We start from the raw sequence: 18,350 nt of genomic DNA on the forward strand, positions 1-18,350 counted from the left end.
GTGCAAAAGTTATCTTGGAGATTTGGGACTCAAGCACTTTAGATTCTATATCAATACCTCTAGAAGGGTACTGCAGAATGTCATGATTTGTTTGGTCTAACATTTTTAAAGGGCTGTACAATTGAGTGTTCTTGGTCCCCTTGAATACAAACACAGGTGTTATAACTGTTTATTCTGAGTTTTAACCCGATTTTTATTAGGTTGAGAACTAAAGCTGCTCTATGACCTATAAATTATGCTGCATGCTTATAGGTAGAGTTTGTATAAGATGTTTCTGAATGACAAAGTTGAAATATTCCATTTGAAACAGAGTCCCGAGACCCAGCATGGAGCCATTTTGGCTCTAGGCTATATGGTGGGCAGGTATATGAGCCGGAGGCGTGGCTTGATCATGGGTGACACCCCAGACCTTGATCAAATGAGTGCCACATCCAGGGAGGATGAGGAGCTGATCACTATGGCAACCAAAATTATCGGTATGGCCGTAGAAACTTAATTAAAGTCAGTAAATTCAGTTTCTGTTTTCATTTTTTGTTGCTAATTAAAAACACAAAATGACTTAAAGTGTTAATGGCTCTTTAGGGTCATTTCTGGATAGTGGGTCTCCAATGCTCACGGTCGCTGCAGTAACAGCTCTGGGTGAGATTGGTCGTAATGGTGAACTGCTGATACCAGGAGACGGAGATGGCTTCACCAAACTCAGCCTTGTGGACAACCTGCTCGCCAGGATACCATCAGGCAAAGAGACCGGAAAGGTAACAATCACTTTCGCAAAACTGACAGTATGTTGAATTAATTTCTAGTATTCACTAAAATTAAATACTTGTGTTAATGTTATTCATGAACACTTTGAGATGCCATCGTTGCAAATTAGTCACTCAAGTTGGAGTTTCACCAGAGTCTGAGTCTCTCTGAGCACAGCTGGTAGATTATTGCAACAGCTGCAGCACAGCAGAAAGAGGTGCAAAGAGAACTTCTCTCTCTCAATAGGCTAAAAGGACATGTCCTGTCCAGCATGGAGAAGGAAAAAATATTCAGTCTCATACAAAAGCAAGTATGTCTGCCATCAAAAATGTATGTATATAAAACAAAAAAGCACAAAAACATACCAAACAGTTTGGCAGACTGCTGATGGGCTCACACGTGAATTCTTTAATATTTGGAGACTTTAAGTTAAAATGCTTCCTAAAGGATTCACTGTAAAACTGAAACACAAAGTTTTTTTAAAAAATGCCATTGTAGGGCTGAAAGATTTGGCCAAAAAATTCTGACCAATGTTGCAAATTAAAAGGTGATTGCTTTACTATAAATTAAGATCTAACTTATTAACAGACTCTTTGTTACTTTGTTTCGTTTTTCCAGTTTGCTCCCTACCATGAGAAATAAAATGATTAGAATCAAGTTACTTGTTGTTAAATGATCCATTTCTTTTGTCAGATGAAGGAGCGTGCTATCCAGACACTTGGGTTCCTTCCAGTAGGAGATAGTGAATTCCCCCACCAGAAAAAGCTCCTGCAAGGCCTCATGGATTCAGTAGAGGTAGAGTTATAGCATCATAAGCATCATTTAAGATGTAGTAAGGACTATTTAATATGGTAGTAAGATGCCAATAAATTAGATCACCATTGTAAATCCCATTAACCGTACTGTTTCAGTGCTTCTATCTCGTTCTCTTTCTCTCTGTCTCAGGCCAAGCAAGTTGAGCTGCAGTTTACAGTAGGAGAGGCCATTACTGGTGCTTCTATAGGAACCTGTTCTGGAGCTGCCAGAGACGTCTGGACTTGCACTGAAGACCAGTACTGCCCTCCTCAAAGTAAGTGTGTACATGACAGTGAGAGAGCTACTGTTTTGTGTGCATCTGTACATCTGTATCTGAGAGCATTGCAAGAATGATGCAGTAGTTCAAAAGTTTGAAATCAGTCACATTAATAATTGTAGGCATTTTATTCAATAATGTTGATATAGACTGCATACTTCTCTGGTCAGATTCCATGTTTTGTTGATTTTCTAAGTAAAAAAAATGCTCATCTTAAAATAATCTTCTACAGAGAGTTAGAGTTTAAATTTAAGATGTTTAAGATGTTGGAAGAAACCATAAAATAAAATGTGTTTCAACTTTAGTGCAGGCCACTTTTTATGTTTTTATATTTTTGTCCCCAGTATGTTCAATTCAGCAAATAAACAGTAAGTGTGGATTAAAATGTGTAGAGGTGTGTTATCTGTGGAGCAGGTATGTGGAACTGAGGGGTTGGGTGCACAGTTGGGTGTTTTCTCTGAACAGCACAGTTGGGTGTTTTCTCTGTTCTGTCCCACCAAATAAACTTGGTGATTAGTAGAGATGCACCGATACCACTTTTTCCCTTCCGATACCTGATTCTTTAGTAATGACTGATACTGAGTACTGGTACTAACTCTGTCTAACCTAACTCAACCAAGTCCTGATTTTTGTACAATTACATTTTTAAAATATTTTCTTTTGGTAAAATCTTCTGCATCGTAAATAAAACGCACTTAGCTTAGGTTCATGGTATTTACTTGTTGGATTACATTTATTAGACACTTAAACTTATTTTTTGTTTCTTTACTTTATGTATTTAGTATTTCTTTTTATATAATTAGTAATAAGAACCATCTTTAAACTTCAGTAAATGTAAAATATGTTAATTGTGTAAAACAGTTAAAAACAGAACTGAACAGTATACAGAAACTTGTATCCTTCAAATGATTTGAATCATTTTGCAATAATTGTATATGTGTAAATGGAACAGAACTGTTCTTACATTAGCAACAGTGATTCCTAACTTTTGAACACTACAGATTTGCAATTCACTTATTTTGGGAGCAACAGAAAGTTTTGAAATGATCAACAATACTCTGCAATTATGACATTTTTGCCTCAAGATTTAATCGTTTTGAAATATGAGATATTAGGTATTAATTCATTCATCTTCTGTATTATTTGACTTTGCAGTTTTCTCAATTATTATGGAATCAGCTACAGCTCTGTTGGCCTTTTTATCATACATCAACTATTGTACCTTTGCTTTAAAGCTATTGTTTAAAATGTAAGTTACACAAGACTAGCATATTCAAATTGTTTTATACTTGAATCTGCAAGCAGGCTGCTTTTAAGTTGCTTCCAACTTTTTTAAGCTTTTGCTTAGTAGAAAACATTTGTAGACACACATGCAGTGTCTTAATGGCTTGCTTCTCTCTCTCTCTCTCTCTCTCTCTCTCTCTCTCTCTCTCTCTCTCTCTCTCTCCCTCTCTCCCTCTCTCCCTCTCTCCCTCTCTCCCTCTCTCTCTCTCTCTCTCTCTCTCTCTCTCTCTCTCTCTCTCTCTCTCTCTCTCCCTCCCTCTCTCCATCCCTCAGATGTGAAGAATAATGATGTGGTGCCCTGGGTGTTGAGCTCCATCTTGTCTAAGTACATAGTGAGTCAGAACCCTCATGTGCGTCAGGCTGCCTGCATATGGCTGCTCTCGCTAGTGAAGAAACTGAGTGAGCACAAAGAGATTCGGGTAAGCATAAACACGAACATGTACATGTCATGCAACAGATATTTTATTTGCACACTGGTCATGTAAGTAAATGAATGAAAAGAAAGCAGTTTGCAAGTGCAGACTTGAACCTGATGTTAGAGAGCTACTTGTATTTAAATATAATTCATTATGTAAATTAATTCCGTAAAAGGGCTGGCCGATCTTCCAAAATATAGTATCATGGTGCTTTTTCACAATAATCAATATGCATCTCTGTTGTTTCTGAAGTTTTCGAAGAATCGATAGCTGTAGTGAAAAATGCAGTGCTGTTTTAAGTAGTTATCCAGGGTAAACTCAGAAAAGCATATTGAGTCATAGATTATCACAATAACAGTAAATATCGTATTTGGCGTGTAATCTAAATATGCATCTATAGTCTAGTATGGAAATTGCATGTATGGCAAACAATGGTAATATCACCATGTCTCTCTGTTGCAGTCCCATCTGAAAGAGATTCAGACAGCCTTCATTTCCATCTTATCTGACCCAGATGGTGAGTTACCAATTGCATCACCTTAGGGAAGAATTGCACTAATTTTTCACAAATTCTGCTTAAGTCAACTGTTGAGAGTATATTAAATAGTTCATAGCAGAGAAAGTTACAGATTTCTTTACAGTGGTGGTGATGGAAACCAGGGGTTGTGACTCTGAAATCTTTATCTGTTTAGTCAACATTACAACTTCAGTTAGGACTAAATTTAGCACAGAGGCTATAACAGAACACCAGTTTTTAAGTTCATCATCTGATCCATGAACAATGGATAAGAAAACAGTATTACAGAAACATCCTAACTAGACTAAATCTCCTAAATTCTGTTCTAGCTTTGCCAGAGGCGTCTTAACTGCTGTTTAACCATCTGTTTCTATTGTTTTATGCAGTGACAGGCAGCATAATTCTGTAGAACTGGCATAATGATGTTACATTAAAAATGGTGCTTTGACTTATGAGGGTTTGTGCTAGCATTTTAAAACCCCAGACGCTGCAGACACAATCTCCACTGTCCCATTTATTACCATTGTTTGTTAATGTTGATGAAAACCTGTCAGCTAAAATTTTACAGTGATGGTGGTGAATAATGACATTAACCTCATGTTACCTAATGTTAGCTGATGTTAGCGGTCTGGCTAACTAACTTGATTACTTTAATTGCATGTTCACGGTTCAGCTGTGCGCGTATGATTGATTGCTAGGTAACAGACATGACAGTTTATTGTCGATTTAGATCAAGTAAGTTAAGATTTCGTGACTTAAGATGCTGGAAGATAAGATTCCTAAATTAGATAAGATTTTCTTATGTAATATAAATTTGTATCTTGACCTCGAAGGTCTTAATACAGAAGGATAAGAAGGTTCTGTATATGGCCTCAGGTGTTGTGATGTGTACAATGGAAATATAGCCATTTTATGTACTATACGAAATTACCACTGAATCTATAGTTGTTTGAGTTTTTATTTGTGATGGTAATAATAGTACAACAGTTATAAATATGAAAAGCTTTCTTTAAGGACAATTTTAAATGTTAAATAAAGCCAAATCATAGTGTGGAACTACTACTTATTTTCATCAGTATGTAAGATTTTGATGAATGCGTTTTACTCTGTAGAACTGAGTCAGGATGTGGCATCTAAAGGCCTGGGTTTGGTGTACGAACTCGGAGGGGAGCAAGATCAGCAGGAACTGGTGTCCACTCTAGTGGAGACTCTTATGACTGGAAAAAGGTGGGTAGTACACATGTATTCATTCATTAATCATCCATTATATCTTTAGCAGATATTCAAGCATGAGTTGAGACAGTGAGATTCATGGATTATTGAATGCTGCTGTCAGTTTTAGGCATGGAAAAATCGAAGTGCATCAAAAGAGCATTTAGCGGATGCATTTAGCTTTATTATCTTTCTGCTGCCAATTCATGATGACCAGTATAATGCATGATTAAATATTTCAATTCCTTTTTAATGGTCTGTGTGTCTGTTTGTGTTTTAGAGTCAAACACACTGTATCAGAGGATACTGAGGTCTTTCAAGGCGATGCTCTTGGTAAAGCACCCGATGGGTAGGTGTTCTATTAGATAGTATTTTGAACTAAAATGTTTTCCATTCATTGACTTTTTGTCTTTAGTTTGTCTATAGTAGGAAACATGGAACTGGACTGCACTGTAGGAAAAGTCAGAGAGCTCTCTTCCATCCTTAATAAAATGATAGAAGCCTCAGCAATTAAATGTACATCATTTCAGTATTATTGTGTCCACCCTTTGCCTTCTTTACAGCTGTCATTCTTTTCAGAAAACTGCCTTTCAGGTTTTCAAAGTAGTCTCGAAAGTTCAGTCTTAAAGCCATTTTACAGTCTCACTGTCACTGGACAAAAAGTACTATGGTTGACGATGTCACAGCAATGAAGACTTTCATAGTCCTTCGCCAGCAACATGATGCCGGAATAGAACGTGATCTGTAGTTTTTATGAAAACGTTTATGTTGATGCAGTTAATGAAGCAGCAGTGAAACCACACAGAACCATCTGAAAATAACTGCTACAGTGAAATTGCAGGGTCACTGTGGCAGCCATAAATACTTTTTTTATCACACGTAATGTTTTTCACTTTTTCACTTTCACGTGCAGTTTTCTCAAAGTCTCTTCAGTCTGAAAGTGCAGTGGAGGGTGCATTACACTGTTGTGAGTTGTGTTTTCTGCTTGGAATACATTTGTAAAGTGATCACAGTCGCAGAAAATTGTTTGAAAATGAAAACACATTGTATATTGATCCTTGTTCTGAATAGCTAGCAACCTGTTCTGCTTCTGAAAGCAGTGGAGCAGTAAGAAAGAAGCCGCACACCGTGATCACGGCAACAATCCAGAACGTAGAACTTGGAACAAATTTAGTCTCATTTACATCATTTTGTTCGAGAGACATTTGTTGCCTGGAAGCTGTTAGAAGTCGGTTCCGTATTCATCTTTTGCTGATTCAAATAGTCCCAGACACCTTGAGGACTGGACTCTAGGGTGGTAAGTTTATTGTTCTGAGAACACCAGCAGCTCCTTTGTTCGATTTGCAGATGTTCCTCCTTTTTGTCGGTTTTCTTTTCTCAGTAACAGCTTCTTGACAGCTACACATCCTTTCAGACCCACAATGTTGTTGTCTTCTCACAGTGGAAGGATGGGCAGAAACACCTGAATTTTGTTTGAATATGCAGCTAGAGTGAGCCTGATTTGGAACAGTTGTGGTGGTCTACCAGGTCTTGCATTGTTGTTAGGGGTCCCGTTTCATAAATATTTATCAGAAATATCTCCTGAAAAAATGAATAGCTTGGACTTCTCTGTTCTCTGACTTTCACACAGTACAGTATATGCTCATTATTCAGTCCAAATAAAAACCTAAAAACTGGCTTTGTTTTTGTTGACAGACATGGCCTCTCTACCTACAAGGAGCTGTGCTCATTGGCTAGTGATCTGAACCAACCAGATCTTGTTTACAAATTTATGAATCTGGCCAATCACCATGCTATGTGGAACTCCAGGAAGGTAAGTGGCATCAGTTAGAGTGGGATTACAACAGACATATAGTAAAATCCAATTCAGTATTTAAAATCATTTTGTAATGATGTAGATCTCTAATCTTTTTTTGAAGCAAAGTGCAATTCAAATAATGTTCCCACTTTTTTGTTCACCTGTCTAGTTAAAATGCTGTAATTATTCACAAATGTTGAGCAAAGAACTGGAGTAATTGAACTGAAGATCAACACTATGGAGAACTCTGTTCACTACAGACCATAAAGGTTCTCACAGCTAAAAGGAGACTTTCAATCTATTCAGATGTTTTAAAGCAGGATTCCTCAGATTTTTCTAAATTTGTATTGGTTAAGTCTTTCTGAGTGGTTTGATATTAAATTCTTGGCTCTAGAGAAAGAGTCAGAATTGATTTCTGAAGAGTTTAGTGCCTCTAAGAGCTTCCTCACAAGAAGCTACTACATAAATGTTTATAAAAACACTAATTTATTGGCTTAATAAATATTTAATCTATTAATGACTGTTGGGTCCTATAACCCCCACTGTGAAAATCTTATATGCCAAGTTCCTTAGCATCACAAACTGTATTTTTGCATGCGTTTTGCATTTTTACATATCTATTTTAGCTGCTTTGACTATTCAGTCGTGCTCTTTTTGTGTATAGCTTTAAAAGTAGTGCCAAAGTATATAGCAAAAATATGAAGTTAAAAATTTGTGATTTTCTTCATACCTGCTTTGATCTCTCGCTGTAGGGGGCAGCATTTGGTTTTAACATCATTGCAGCAAAGGCAGGGGAGCAGCTCGCTCCTTTTTTGCCTCAGTTGGTGCCCCGCCTCTACAGGTACCAGTTTGACCCCAACCTGGCCATCCGGCAAGCCATGACCAGCATCTGGGATGCCCTCGTCACGGACAAAAACATTGTGAGATTTCGTTAGCAGCTTTATCTCATGCCAACTTCTCTCCAAACAAAATGCAAATATAATGTAATTACCACCCTGAGGTTTAAAGATATGGACTTAGTCTATTGATTACACATAAGAGCATACATTACAAAGATATTGTACCATGAAACCTCTGGGGATGTTTAGTATTAAACATTTAACCAGGTGATGCTGAGCTGCAATTCAGTTCATTCTGACTTTATTATTATTTTTATTATTATTATTATTATAGTACATTATCATGATATAGGACAACATTGAGTTTTTATATTTACACCTTTTTCATAACCCAGGTTGATAAATACTTGAAGGAGATATTTCAGGACGTCATATCCAACCTGACCAGTAACATGTGGAGAGTTCGGGAGTCATGGTAACTTAAGTCTAATAATTCATAATCCTGACCCTAAATATCATTATCACTTCAATAGAGACTTCACGTTTTTACTTTATTTCCACTCTCTGTAGCTGTTTGGCTTTGAACGATCTGATCCGTGGAAGGCAGGCAGATGACGTCATTGACCACCTGACAGAAATCTGGGAGACGCTGTTCCGGGTTCTGGATGATATCAAGGTGACCAAGTAGCATGACATTTACAATTCATTAACGTTCAGAAGTTTGCACTCACACATTACTAACTTCTTCAATGTGAATTGAATGGGCCCAGCCCATTCACAGTGAAGTTATATCTTTTAGTCAGTCATTTATCTGTTTTGAAGGCCCACTAACAAAAAATAGCCTGTTATTTCTATGGAATAAAGGTGCTTGTATGGATTTGACAGTATTTGGTACATAAACTACACAAACAACGTAAAAATAAAAAATAAATAATATGCAAGAAAAATATTAAGTGTTGACCATTTAATTGTTCTTAACAGCAATTAAAGTGTCTAATAATTAGCTTGTATTTGGCTGCTGTTTATATGGTCATCTGTTATTCACCTGTGTGACTTTTGTACTTCAGGAATCAGTAAGAAAAGCAGCAGACTTAACTCTGAAGACCCTCAGCAAGGTAAATGCCTGTTCTCAAAAGTCATATGCTGTCCATTGTAAAATGCTAATAGGGCTAACAATGAAAGACAGAATGGTTATAAACTGGTTATTAGTAGTTTCTACAATTAATCAGTCATTTACCGAATACTAGTATTTTGTGAGAAGTATTCTTTTGAGGGTCTGATGAGTGAAAACAGTCTAACACTCAATTCGTTTGCTCGGCAGGTGTGTGTGAGGATGTGTGAATCAACAGGTGCATCTGCTCAACGAATAGTTGGAGTGCTGCTCCCAATTCTGTTGGACAAAGGCATCGTCAGCAATGTAGCAGAAGTGCGCTCTCTCAGGTAGAAACCAGCATGCTTCATTAGTTAAACATGTACTTATGCAGTTTGTTTATAGGTATACTTAAGCTAAAATGATAAAATTCCTCCTTATTGTGTTGATCAACTGAGACATGTTGGGTTTCGTTTGATTTCAAAGTTTCCTGCATTCGTTTTTCACTTGAGCTACAAGGCTGTTATAGCAAGCAAGTCATTCACCAGCAATTGGCATTATACAAGCTGTATGCCAAAGTCATCGCATGCTTGCCTCAATCCACGTCAAGTACTCTCGGAAACACTGTTTGTTTAGTAGATTTAATATTCTTCGTTGATACTTAACCCACGTTTAACTTGCATTATACCGCCACGCGTATGTGGACACCCTTCCTTAGTTCTGATGTTTGAGTCACAATCATTGCTAACAGATGTAGATAATGAAGCACATAGCCATGCAATCTCCATAGACGAACACCAGAAGTAGACTGGATCGTACTGAAGAGCTCAGTGACTTTCAGTTTAGCGAAGGCCTTTTGCTGTCTAAGCATGGTTCCTCTGATTCCCCGTGCATAAAGCAAGCTCCATAAAGACATGGTTAGACAATTTTGGTGTGGAGTAACTCCAGTGGCCTGCAAAGAGCCCTGACTTCAACCTCACTGAACATCTTTGGGATGAATTGACTAAGTTTTGCATAAGATCTGTTTTGCACTCATGAACATAATGTTACATAAATGTTATCCTGATCCAGATCCTAACCTTAAGCTTAAATGCAAATGTATGATGAAGTGTGCGCAATGCCAACTGGTGCAGTTTAAGATTTATAACTTATTAGCTACATTAGCTTTGTAGGCCCAGTGCTAAAGGAGAGAAACTTCAGACACCTATTGTCTTGGCTGATTAGCTACATTTGGGATAAGCAGGAACATTGAGTACATTTAGATTTTTTCATCAGATTATTCCTTTTAAAGTACGTGTATGTGTTCGTTTTTAATGTTATTGTCTCCATCCGTGTATGTGGATCAGTATCCAGACGCTGGTTAAGATCAGTAAGACAGCAGGCAACCGCCTAAAGCCCCATGCCCCCCGTCTCATCCCTGCTTTGCTTGAGGCACTGAGTGTGCTGGAACCTCAGGTGCTCAACTACCTCAGTCTGAGAGCCACTGAGCAGGAGAAGGTAAGTGCCTGCTCTGCTGTTGAATAGTCTGACATTAACTCACCATACTGAATTGTTAATGTGCTGTCATGAGCATCTAACAGCATCTTACAGGAAATATGGGTTATCACAACCATGGGGTCTTCTACAGAGCTTTATTGAGAGAGTACAGAGTTAAGAAGAGTGACGTTACACTGGAATAATTTTAGACTTAATCCTCATAGGTTCTTCGTGATATACACAGTGAAGATTTTGTTTGATTATTTCTCACTCGTAGCTAATTGAAACGGGCTGTCTGGCTTTCTAAATGAGCTTGCTTATAGGCCCATCACAATCATGAAATTTTAGCTGAGGATAAGTTGCCGTAAAAATATTGTGATTTAACAACTTCATTGTCTTTGTAGGCTTTCTCCACACATATCTGGATAATAAAAACAAAAATTTGAGATTTTGTTCCGACTACAGCGATATTGTTTGTTGCCAAGCCTGCGCCACGATCTCCAAAACACCCACACAGTCAGGCAGAGAAGCTTGAGTTTTTCTAGCTTTTTATGTAGTTTGTATAATGAAGTTTGGTTAGAATCTGACTTTTGTTAAAATCAAGTCATAGATGCTTAGTATTTACAATCAAGATGACAACCCGTTTACACCCCCCCCCCTATTTTCTATTTTCGAAAGCTATTTTCGTTTGAACTGGAAGCCAGATTGCTGAAAAAACTATGTTTCTTAAAAGATACAGATATGTGTGGACTGGGCCTTAGTTTACTGTTACAGTGCAAGTCTAAATTGGCCAAACGGGCTGGTTTCTAGCTGTTGATACTGTTGATGGCTCCCAGCTGATTACAAGCACGGCTTGACCTTAGATAAACAAACAGTACTGACCACTGCCCTAGAAGAAAAATGTTCCGACATCAGTCAAAACAATGATTTCCCAATATATGGGTTTTCTGCTTTGCTTATTTAACTTTTGCCTCAGCTCAGTTCACGTTGTTTGTTGTAAATTAAGCACATCTCACCTTTTTTTTCCTTCAGCTGAGAGCTGATCAGAGTTTATTATCTTCACAGCGAAGGCTTGTTGTGCACATTAGTCTATTTGCTAATGATGCATTCATTCACATGACATTGCTCAGTAGGATGTGTGCATGCAGGTCATTTCAGGACGCTGGTTCATTCACATTAATGACAGATTTGAGTCACTTACCTAAATGAGTGTGAACCATCTTGTCAGAAATCGGATTTGAGCAAAAAATCGGATTTGAGCAGTGAGGCTTGTAATGTGAATGTACCTTAGTGTCTCTTCTACAGACCATAATTCTAGACCGAGTCAGATTCAGAAGAGGGAAAGCTCTACTCAAATGATTTATTAGACTATTAAAATGTAAGTGGGGGGAAAAAGAAACTGAAAGTCAAGGTTCCTGGTGTGTGTTATTGGTATGTGTAAATGTGGGAGAAATGTGAATCTGAAACTTTTCCCCTCCCTCCCTTTTTAGAGTGCAATGGATACTGCCAGACTGAGTGCAGCCAAGTCTTCACCCATGATGGAGACTGTTAACATGGTATGAATTTGCATTGTGAAGACAGGACTCACCACACGCTACTGTATTTATGATCAGATCTGACCAGACTTTGAGTCTATATTTAGTGCTTGCACACAAATAAAAGTTTTAGTTAAGAACAATTAAAATAATTTTGTTGCACAATGTTTTGATCTGTTCAGTTATTTTAATGTCCTTTTGTGTGCAGATTGATGAATTGCTTTTTTTGTTGTGTACTGTAGTGTCTGCAGCATTTAGATGTGTCAGTGTTGGGAGAGCTGGTCCCCAAACTCTGCGACCTGCTGAAGAGTGGAGTCGGTCTTGGAACTAAGGTAAATTTTTCTGTGTAGAGGTTGTTGCTGTCGTGATGAAAACTCATAATTAGAACATAAAAATTATATAGAAGAGAGAAAAATTTGTAAGAAAAGGTCATTTTGGAGCATTTCTGTTGCTGCGTTCATTGTAAAATTTTAGTATATTGTAAAGAGTAATTTTATGTAGTGTGTGTGTGTGTGTGTGTGTGTGTGTGTGTGTGTGTTGAATGAGTGTGTGAAATAGACTTACAAGATTTTTTTTTTTTTAATTATTATTTTATATATTATTTTTATATTATTACAAATATTATTATTATATTTGTCGATACACCCGACTTGGATGAGAATCAGATCACATTTTATGCAGAAAACCATAAAATTCCAAAAGGTTCACATACTTTTTCTTGCCACTGTAATATATCCTCACACACTAACCTTTTTGCAATCCACAGGGTGGCTGTGCCAGTGTGATTGTCTCTCTGACAGTACAGTGCCCTCAAGATCTCACACCTTACTCAGGTAATTACCACTGTGTTCATGTTACATAAATATTGAGAGGGGAAATAATCGCATCGGTTCAAATTTTAGGTAACCAAAAAAAAATCCTAGTTCTGTAAAGCAGTTGAGAGGAGATTTGTTTCACTGGGTAAAAAGCAGCTATATATTATTTAAGCAGAGCAGTTAAGTATACCACTGATTACTGCTGCCTTCATGTGTAGGTAAACTAATGAGTGCACTTCTTAATGGAATCCATGACCGCAGTGTCGTAATCCAGAAATCTTTCGCCTTCGCCATCGGTCATCTGGTCAGGGTGAGTGCACATCAGCTTTGACGTTAATCATCCAGTGATTGCAAAACGTGTGCACGCAAGTACAAAAACATATTGGCTTAAATTGAGTAATAAAACATGGTTCTCCTGGTTCTCCTCCAGACTGCAAAGGACAGCAGTGTGGAGAAGCTTCTGCAGAAGCTCAGCACCTGGTACTTGGAGAAAGAAGGTGAGATAATTGTACAGATTGAGGAAAAAGTCTGATATGTTTAAACTGGCTGCCTTTTGTCAAAAATACCGCCACAATCATGTACTGAATACACTCCCGCAATGTTTTTCACCCTCAAGTATGACTAAAATAGAGAGAAAGAAAAACGGTAGCTGTGGCATCAGAGCAATATAAAATGTACATAAGTAGTCTAATAAAATCAGTTCAACTTGTGTATTAATATGCGTTTATTAAAAATCATGTGACTTTAACTGAATTGCCATTTTAGCAATCGGTTACTTTGGATTTTTGCAGCAGTCAGATTTGATCATAAGCCAGAGGTCGGCAACCCAAATGTTAAGAAGAGCCATTTTGTCCTTTCAACAAAAATCAAACTGCCTTGAGAGCCACAACGTTTTATATACATTTTACCCTCTTGGCTGTAAATATGTCTCTGTGTGTGCTGATGTCCTAGTGTAGACTAAAAATATAAACAAAAACAGACTTGCTCTGCTTTAAGCTTTAGGTCAGCTGCTTTTTTTGCATCTCCAGCAGAAAACTTTACCACAAAATTGAAATAGTTTATTGTTAAATGTCTCAACGTTCAACTTCTTAAGGGTTTGATCTGCAGTGAAACACTGAAAATTTGTGAAGCTGAAGTCAGTTTCTCGTTCAAATTTCACCGTTCCCACTTAAATGGCACAGCAGGTACATTCTGGCACCTCAGGCACAATTTAAGGTGGAACGGTAAAATTTGAATGAGAAACTGCTTCAGCTTCACAGATTTTTAGCGTTTGACAGTGTCTCGAGGCAGATTAAATGTAGCAGGAAACCATTTGAAATGATTGTAATTGCAAATAAGTCCATTCTTCTTCAGTGGTCCTCTTATATCTTTCTCTTTGCTGTGTCGTTAGCTACTAGCTAGGCGAGACTAGGCTGCATTGCTATGGTGACCAGCAGTCTGCATGCCAACCTTCAGGCTTAAAGGGTGAATTAGCAATTATGCATTAATTCCAGCGTTTAAGACCATTTGTTGTTAAAACTGTTTGAATGATCAGCAGAGCTTTATTTTACTGCAAAGGAAGATTATTCTATTTTTAAGGAGCCACATGTTGAAGACCCCTGTCATAAGCCAGTGTTCAGCACTGATTTTGAGAAAGTAGGCCTAGAAACAAAACATGTCTGTCCACATATCTGTCCAGAATGTCACGTTATGCTCACCCTAAAATAAACAAATTTTACTGTGTTATTAATCAGCAGAGATGCATAGCCCTACCTAAACTGTGGAGCTGTATTATCTACAAAAATACAAACAGGGGACCAGAATTTGTATTATCCATTACAACATATTAAAGGATTCTAATAAGATTGGGTTCCAGGACCTCTGTAATTAAACTGTAAGATGATGCATAAAGACGCTGTGGAAAACAGAATAGCCCACCATGCAGAAACATCTAGCTGAACAGTGATTATGTGTTCTAAACTGACTGCTGATGAAAGACTAGAGGACAGGATCGTGTAGTCTCAAAGTGCATATTCACATTTTCAACCAGTTAGTTTGAATAAATTAGATGTTTAAGACCATCTTGTTCTTGTTTTCTGTTTTTATCTACTTGTTTTTCCTTCTTTATGTTCTTCCGTCTTGTTTTCAGAGGTGGTGTACAAGTCTTCATGCTGTCTGACCGTGCATGCCATCAGTCACTACAGTCCTGACGTGCTGAAGGCTCATGCAGGCGTGGCCCTGCCGCTGGCCTTCCTGGGAATGCACCAGCAGACTGACGAACAAGGAGAAAGTGCTGACGCCAACCTGTGGGCTGAGGTCTGGCAGGAGCATGTGCCTGGTAAGGAAAGGGAGAGATGCATGAGTGAACGACAAGCAGAAAATACAGCAGCACAGTACACAGGCCTTGGATTAGGCTTGCAATAGCAAATTAGAGTTTGAGTTCAATTTTATACAGCAGGAGGAATCCAGACACAGTCAAGTAATTGCACAGTTGATGGCACAGGACAATGAATAGCTTGGCTTTACCAGTTTAAACCAGACGGGTCTGTATGTGGGTCCACACTACTGTTCCTCCCTCTCATAACTATGTAATGCGCAGATTAGAGCAGTCGTGTTATGCTGGGATCAAACTACACAAATTCAACAGGATTTTGTCACAGCTAACACACTTCCAGCATCAGGTCCGAATAGGAGTGTTGGGAACAATGAATGGGTCTTGTAGTGTGACAATCTAAGAACAGTGATGCGGCATCTCGGACGTCACCACAACAAAAACTCTAGCAAGGTAGTTTTTTTTTTGCATTTTCCTGCTTAGTCTGACCTACGACACTAACCAATAGGATGGCAGAGTGCTGTCTGGCATACATATGTAAACATGGCGAAGAAAAAGAGGCACTAGAACAACAAAACTGAGGGAAGGTTCATTAAGCTGTGGCAGTAGGCCCTGCCTTTTAGAAGTTTCCATTAGTCCAAAGACATAAATGTAGGCATAAAATAGTGTTTAAAGCATCTGTTTACATCTAGTGAACCTGGTAGCTAAATTTATATTTACTTCAAGCTCTCTTTGATGGATAAACAGCCCATACCATCCTCTTCGTGACACCCAGGAACAGGTCCACAACAGGAGCAGTGTTTGGTTGGCATCTTGTTGTGTTGCCACATTTATAATAATAATATAATATAATAATATAATATAACATTTATAAATTGGTCATGTCACATGAATAGTCCAAAAATAACTACCAAAAGCTATAATGTCAGTGTGCTCCAGTGGTGGTAGCTGCTACTCAACATGAAGTACTCAGATTGAATCAGGAGACAAAGTGGATTGAAGATACAGCCTGTTTAATTGGATAAAGCGCAGTGGAGTATGTGAAATGTTAAAATAAGTCATTGTATTCATAGTTTCATATTCGTAGTATCTCCCTTCCGTACCTAGTAAGAACATTAGTGTTGGTTGCCTAGCTAGATAGCTTTGGCAAACATTTTAAAATATAAAATTCCAAACATTAATAAAGTGAAAAAGTTGTCATATAATAGTGCTTGGTGTGTTTTGTTGTTTTTGTTTTTGTTTTTTTTTTTTTTTACCCAAAGATTTAGTTAAATTGTGTTTCTGTAGGTCTATAGTTTCTAGATGTCTGCTTGCAAGTGTTACCAAAGTAAGGGAACTTCAGACATAGGCAGACACAGCTAGAGGTCAGCTGAATAAGTCTGAGAGTGTTATTGCACTGATCCCTCTATGAATGTGTTTTCTTTCATTGTTTATGTTTCAGTCTTGTCTTTGGGGAACAGAATTGTTTCTTTTTAACACCTAATGGAGGCCCAAGTCCATGTTGGATTCCCTGACTCTTTCTCTCTGTACTTTTTTGTTGTTTCTTTTCAGGCAGTTTTGGAGGAATCAGGCTGTATATGACAGAGCTGATAGCCATCACCCAGAGGGCTTTGCAGTCTCAGTCGTGGAAGATGAAGGCTCAAGGCGGCGTTGCTATGGCCACCATTGCAAAGCAACAGACAGGTTCTCTGGTGGCACCTCACCTGGGTATGGTGCTGAATGCACTGCTGCAGGGACTCGCAGGACGCACCTGGGCAGGCAAGGTGAGGTGCCACCAGACTCACACATCCACACACACCCATCTGAGACATATATGTATATGTATATGTATATGTGTGTGCGTGTGTGTGTGATTTTTTTTTTTTTTTTATATATATATAATCTCACTCTCTCACACACACACACACACACACACACACACACACACACAGAGAGAGAGAGAGAGAGAGTTATTGCAGAACATTCGGGGGCTCTTTTGAGTGAATCTCCCTGTATATAGTAATTAAGTGGGGGTGTTTTGAATATTTCTTGGTGAGTCATAAGTCACTGAAACATTATCATCTATCCCTTCAGGAGGAGCTGTTAAAGGCTGTTGGATCTGTGGTGTCAAAATGCAGGTTAGACGACTTTTTTCTCTCTTATTTCTTGGTCTTTCATTTCTTATACATGCCCGATAGTTTTGGCTAATATCTAAAAATAATTAGCATGATATTTTTAGTTAACTAAAAAAAAGGTAATCATGAATATCGACTATGTTGCCCCACCCCTAACAAATACACTTAGTCGGCCACACCTTTCTATTCTGTGTTTAATTCAGTTTTTGTTCATGGAAACGTTTGTCTTTTAAACATCGCCATCAGGGGGGTCAGTCCTTAATGATATCCATTTACATCATCCTTTCATCCAGGTGATCATCCATTGGATGTGCCAGTGGCAATTTTTATCAGCTGCACAGCAAGGACATAAAACGCAGTGTTCAGAAAAGCCTTTGAATGTTTCAAGGACGATATAAAATGCAATAAATTATTATTAAAATAGTGGAAGTGCAGCAGGTACTGACTCTGATTTTTCCCAAGTAAAGGTAAATGTAACTGATCTCCTATACAGATTCCAAAAACTACAACATTGTAAAAGCCCCGTTCAATATTGTGCGAAGTGCAAAATAAAAATTTAGCGTCACAACCAACTGCAAGCACGTTGTAAGGCTGTTAGGAAAAAAAGAAATAAGCGTTCCCTCAGCAGTCCAGTCCTATGAAAACAATAAAATAAATTGTTTAGAAAAGTCCTTATGGTGATGCAGGTTTGTTGTGAAAGTAGTCTTTAAGCTATTTATACACAACACTGGGAGTGTGAACAGTGCACATGTGTTTGCTTTGTAATTGGCTCTGTAACATAGAGGTGACTCTGACTCTCATATAATTTGATCCGTTCTGTCGTTGCAGCTCTTAGCGATGTCTGCATTGCGGACACTCATCGGATTAATGATTAAAAATATGATTAATCACATGTCTACTCTTTCTCTAATTTTTTTGTGTGTTTTGTAGCGCGGAACTAAAGAAGACGGTTGCAGGTCAGCCGAGTGTACGGCAGGTACTGGACCTGGTGCTGAAGGAGTGTAAAAAGGAGAGTCTAGTTTACAAAATGGCTGCCCTGCGCTGTGCAGCAGACATTTTAGAGGCTACTGAGGAGGACCGCTTTCAAGAAATGACAGAAATTCTGTTCCCACTCATCAGAAAGGTAC

General features: G+C 38.2%; 1 protein-coding gene across 1 annotated transcript in view; it reads left to right on the forward strand.

Moving 5' to 3' along the window:
• ecpas (Ecm29 proteasome adaptor and scaffold) overlaps positions 1-18,350 on the forward strand; it is a 45,633-nt gene that overhangs the window by 21,697 nt on the left and 5,586 nt on the right. The window contains exons 21-44 of the mRNA XM_017709349.2: positions 311-476; positions 583-755; positions 1,438-1,539; positions 1,690-1,813; positions 3,374-3,519; positions 3,979-4,033; positions 5,146-5,260; positions 5,526-5,594; positions 6,941-7,058; positions 7,796-7,963; positions 8,278-8,357; positions 8,453-8,558; positions 8,950-8,997; positions 9,204-9,322; positions 10,319-10,469; positions 11,939-12,004; positions 12,226-12,315; positions 12,750-12,816; positions 13,017-13,108; positions 13,229-13,295; positions 14,927-15,115; positions 16,661-16,872; positions 17,183-17,226; positions 18,154-18,346. Of these exons, the coding sequence (XP_017564838.2) occupies positions 311-476; positions 583-755; positions 1,438-1,539; positions 1,690-1,813; positions 3,374-3,519; positions 3,979-4,033; positions 5,146-5,260; positions 5,526-5,594; positions 6,941-7,058; positions 7,796-7,963; positions 8,278-8,357; positions 8,453-8,558; positions 8,950-8,997; positions 9,204-9,322; positions 10,319-10,469; positions 11,939-12,004; positions 12,226-12,315; positions 12,750-12,816; positions 13,017-13,108; positions 13,229-13,295; positions 14,927-15,115; positions 16,661-16,872; positions 17,183-17,226; positions 18,154-18,346 (2,760 nt within the window). The remainder of the gene's footprint in view (positions 1-310; positions 477-582; positions 756-1,437; positions 1,540-1,689; positions 1,814-3,373; positions 3,520-3,978; positions 4,034-5,145; positions 5,261-5,525; positions 5,595-6,940; positions 7,059-7,795; positions 7,964-8,277; positions 8,358-8,452; positions 8,559-8,949; positions 8,998-9,203; positions 9,323-10,318; positions 10,470-11,938; positions 12,005-12,225; positions 12,316-12,749; positions 12,817-13,016; positions 13,109-13,228; positions 13,296-14,926; positions 15,116-16,660; positions 16,873-17,182; positions 17,227-18,153; positions 18,347-18,350) is intronic.

Source organism: Pygocentrus nattereri, chromosome 22 (genome assembly GCF_015220715.1).
Source record: "Pygocentrus nattereri isolate fPygNat1 chromosome 22, fPygNat1.pri, whole genome shotgun sequence".
Lineage (NCBI taxonomy): Eukaryota > Metazoa > Chordata > Actinopteri > Characiformes > Serrasalmidae > Pygocentrus > Pygocentrus nattereri.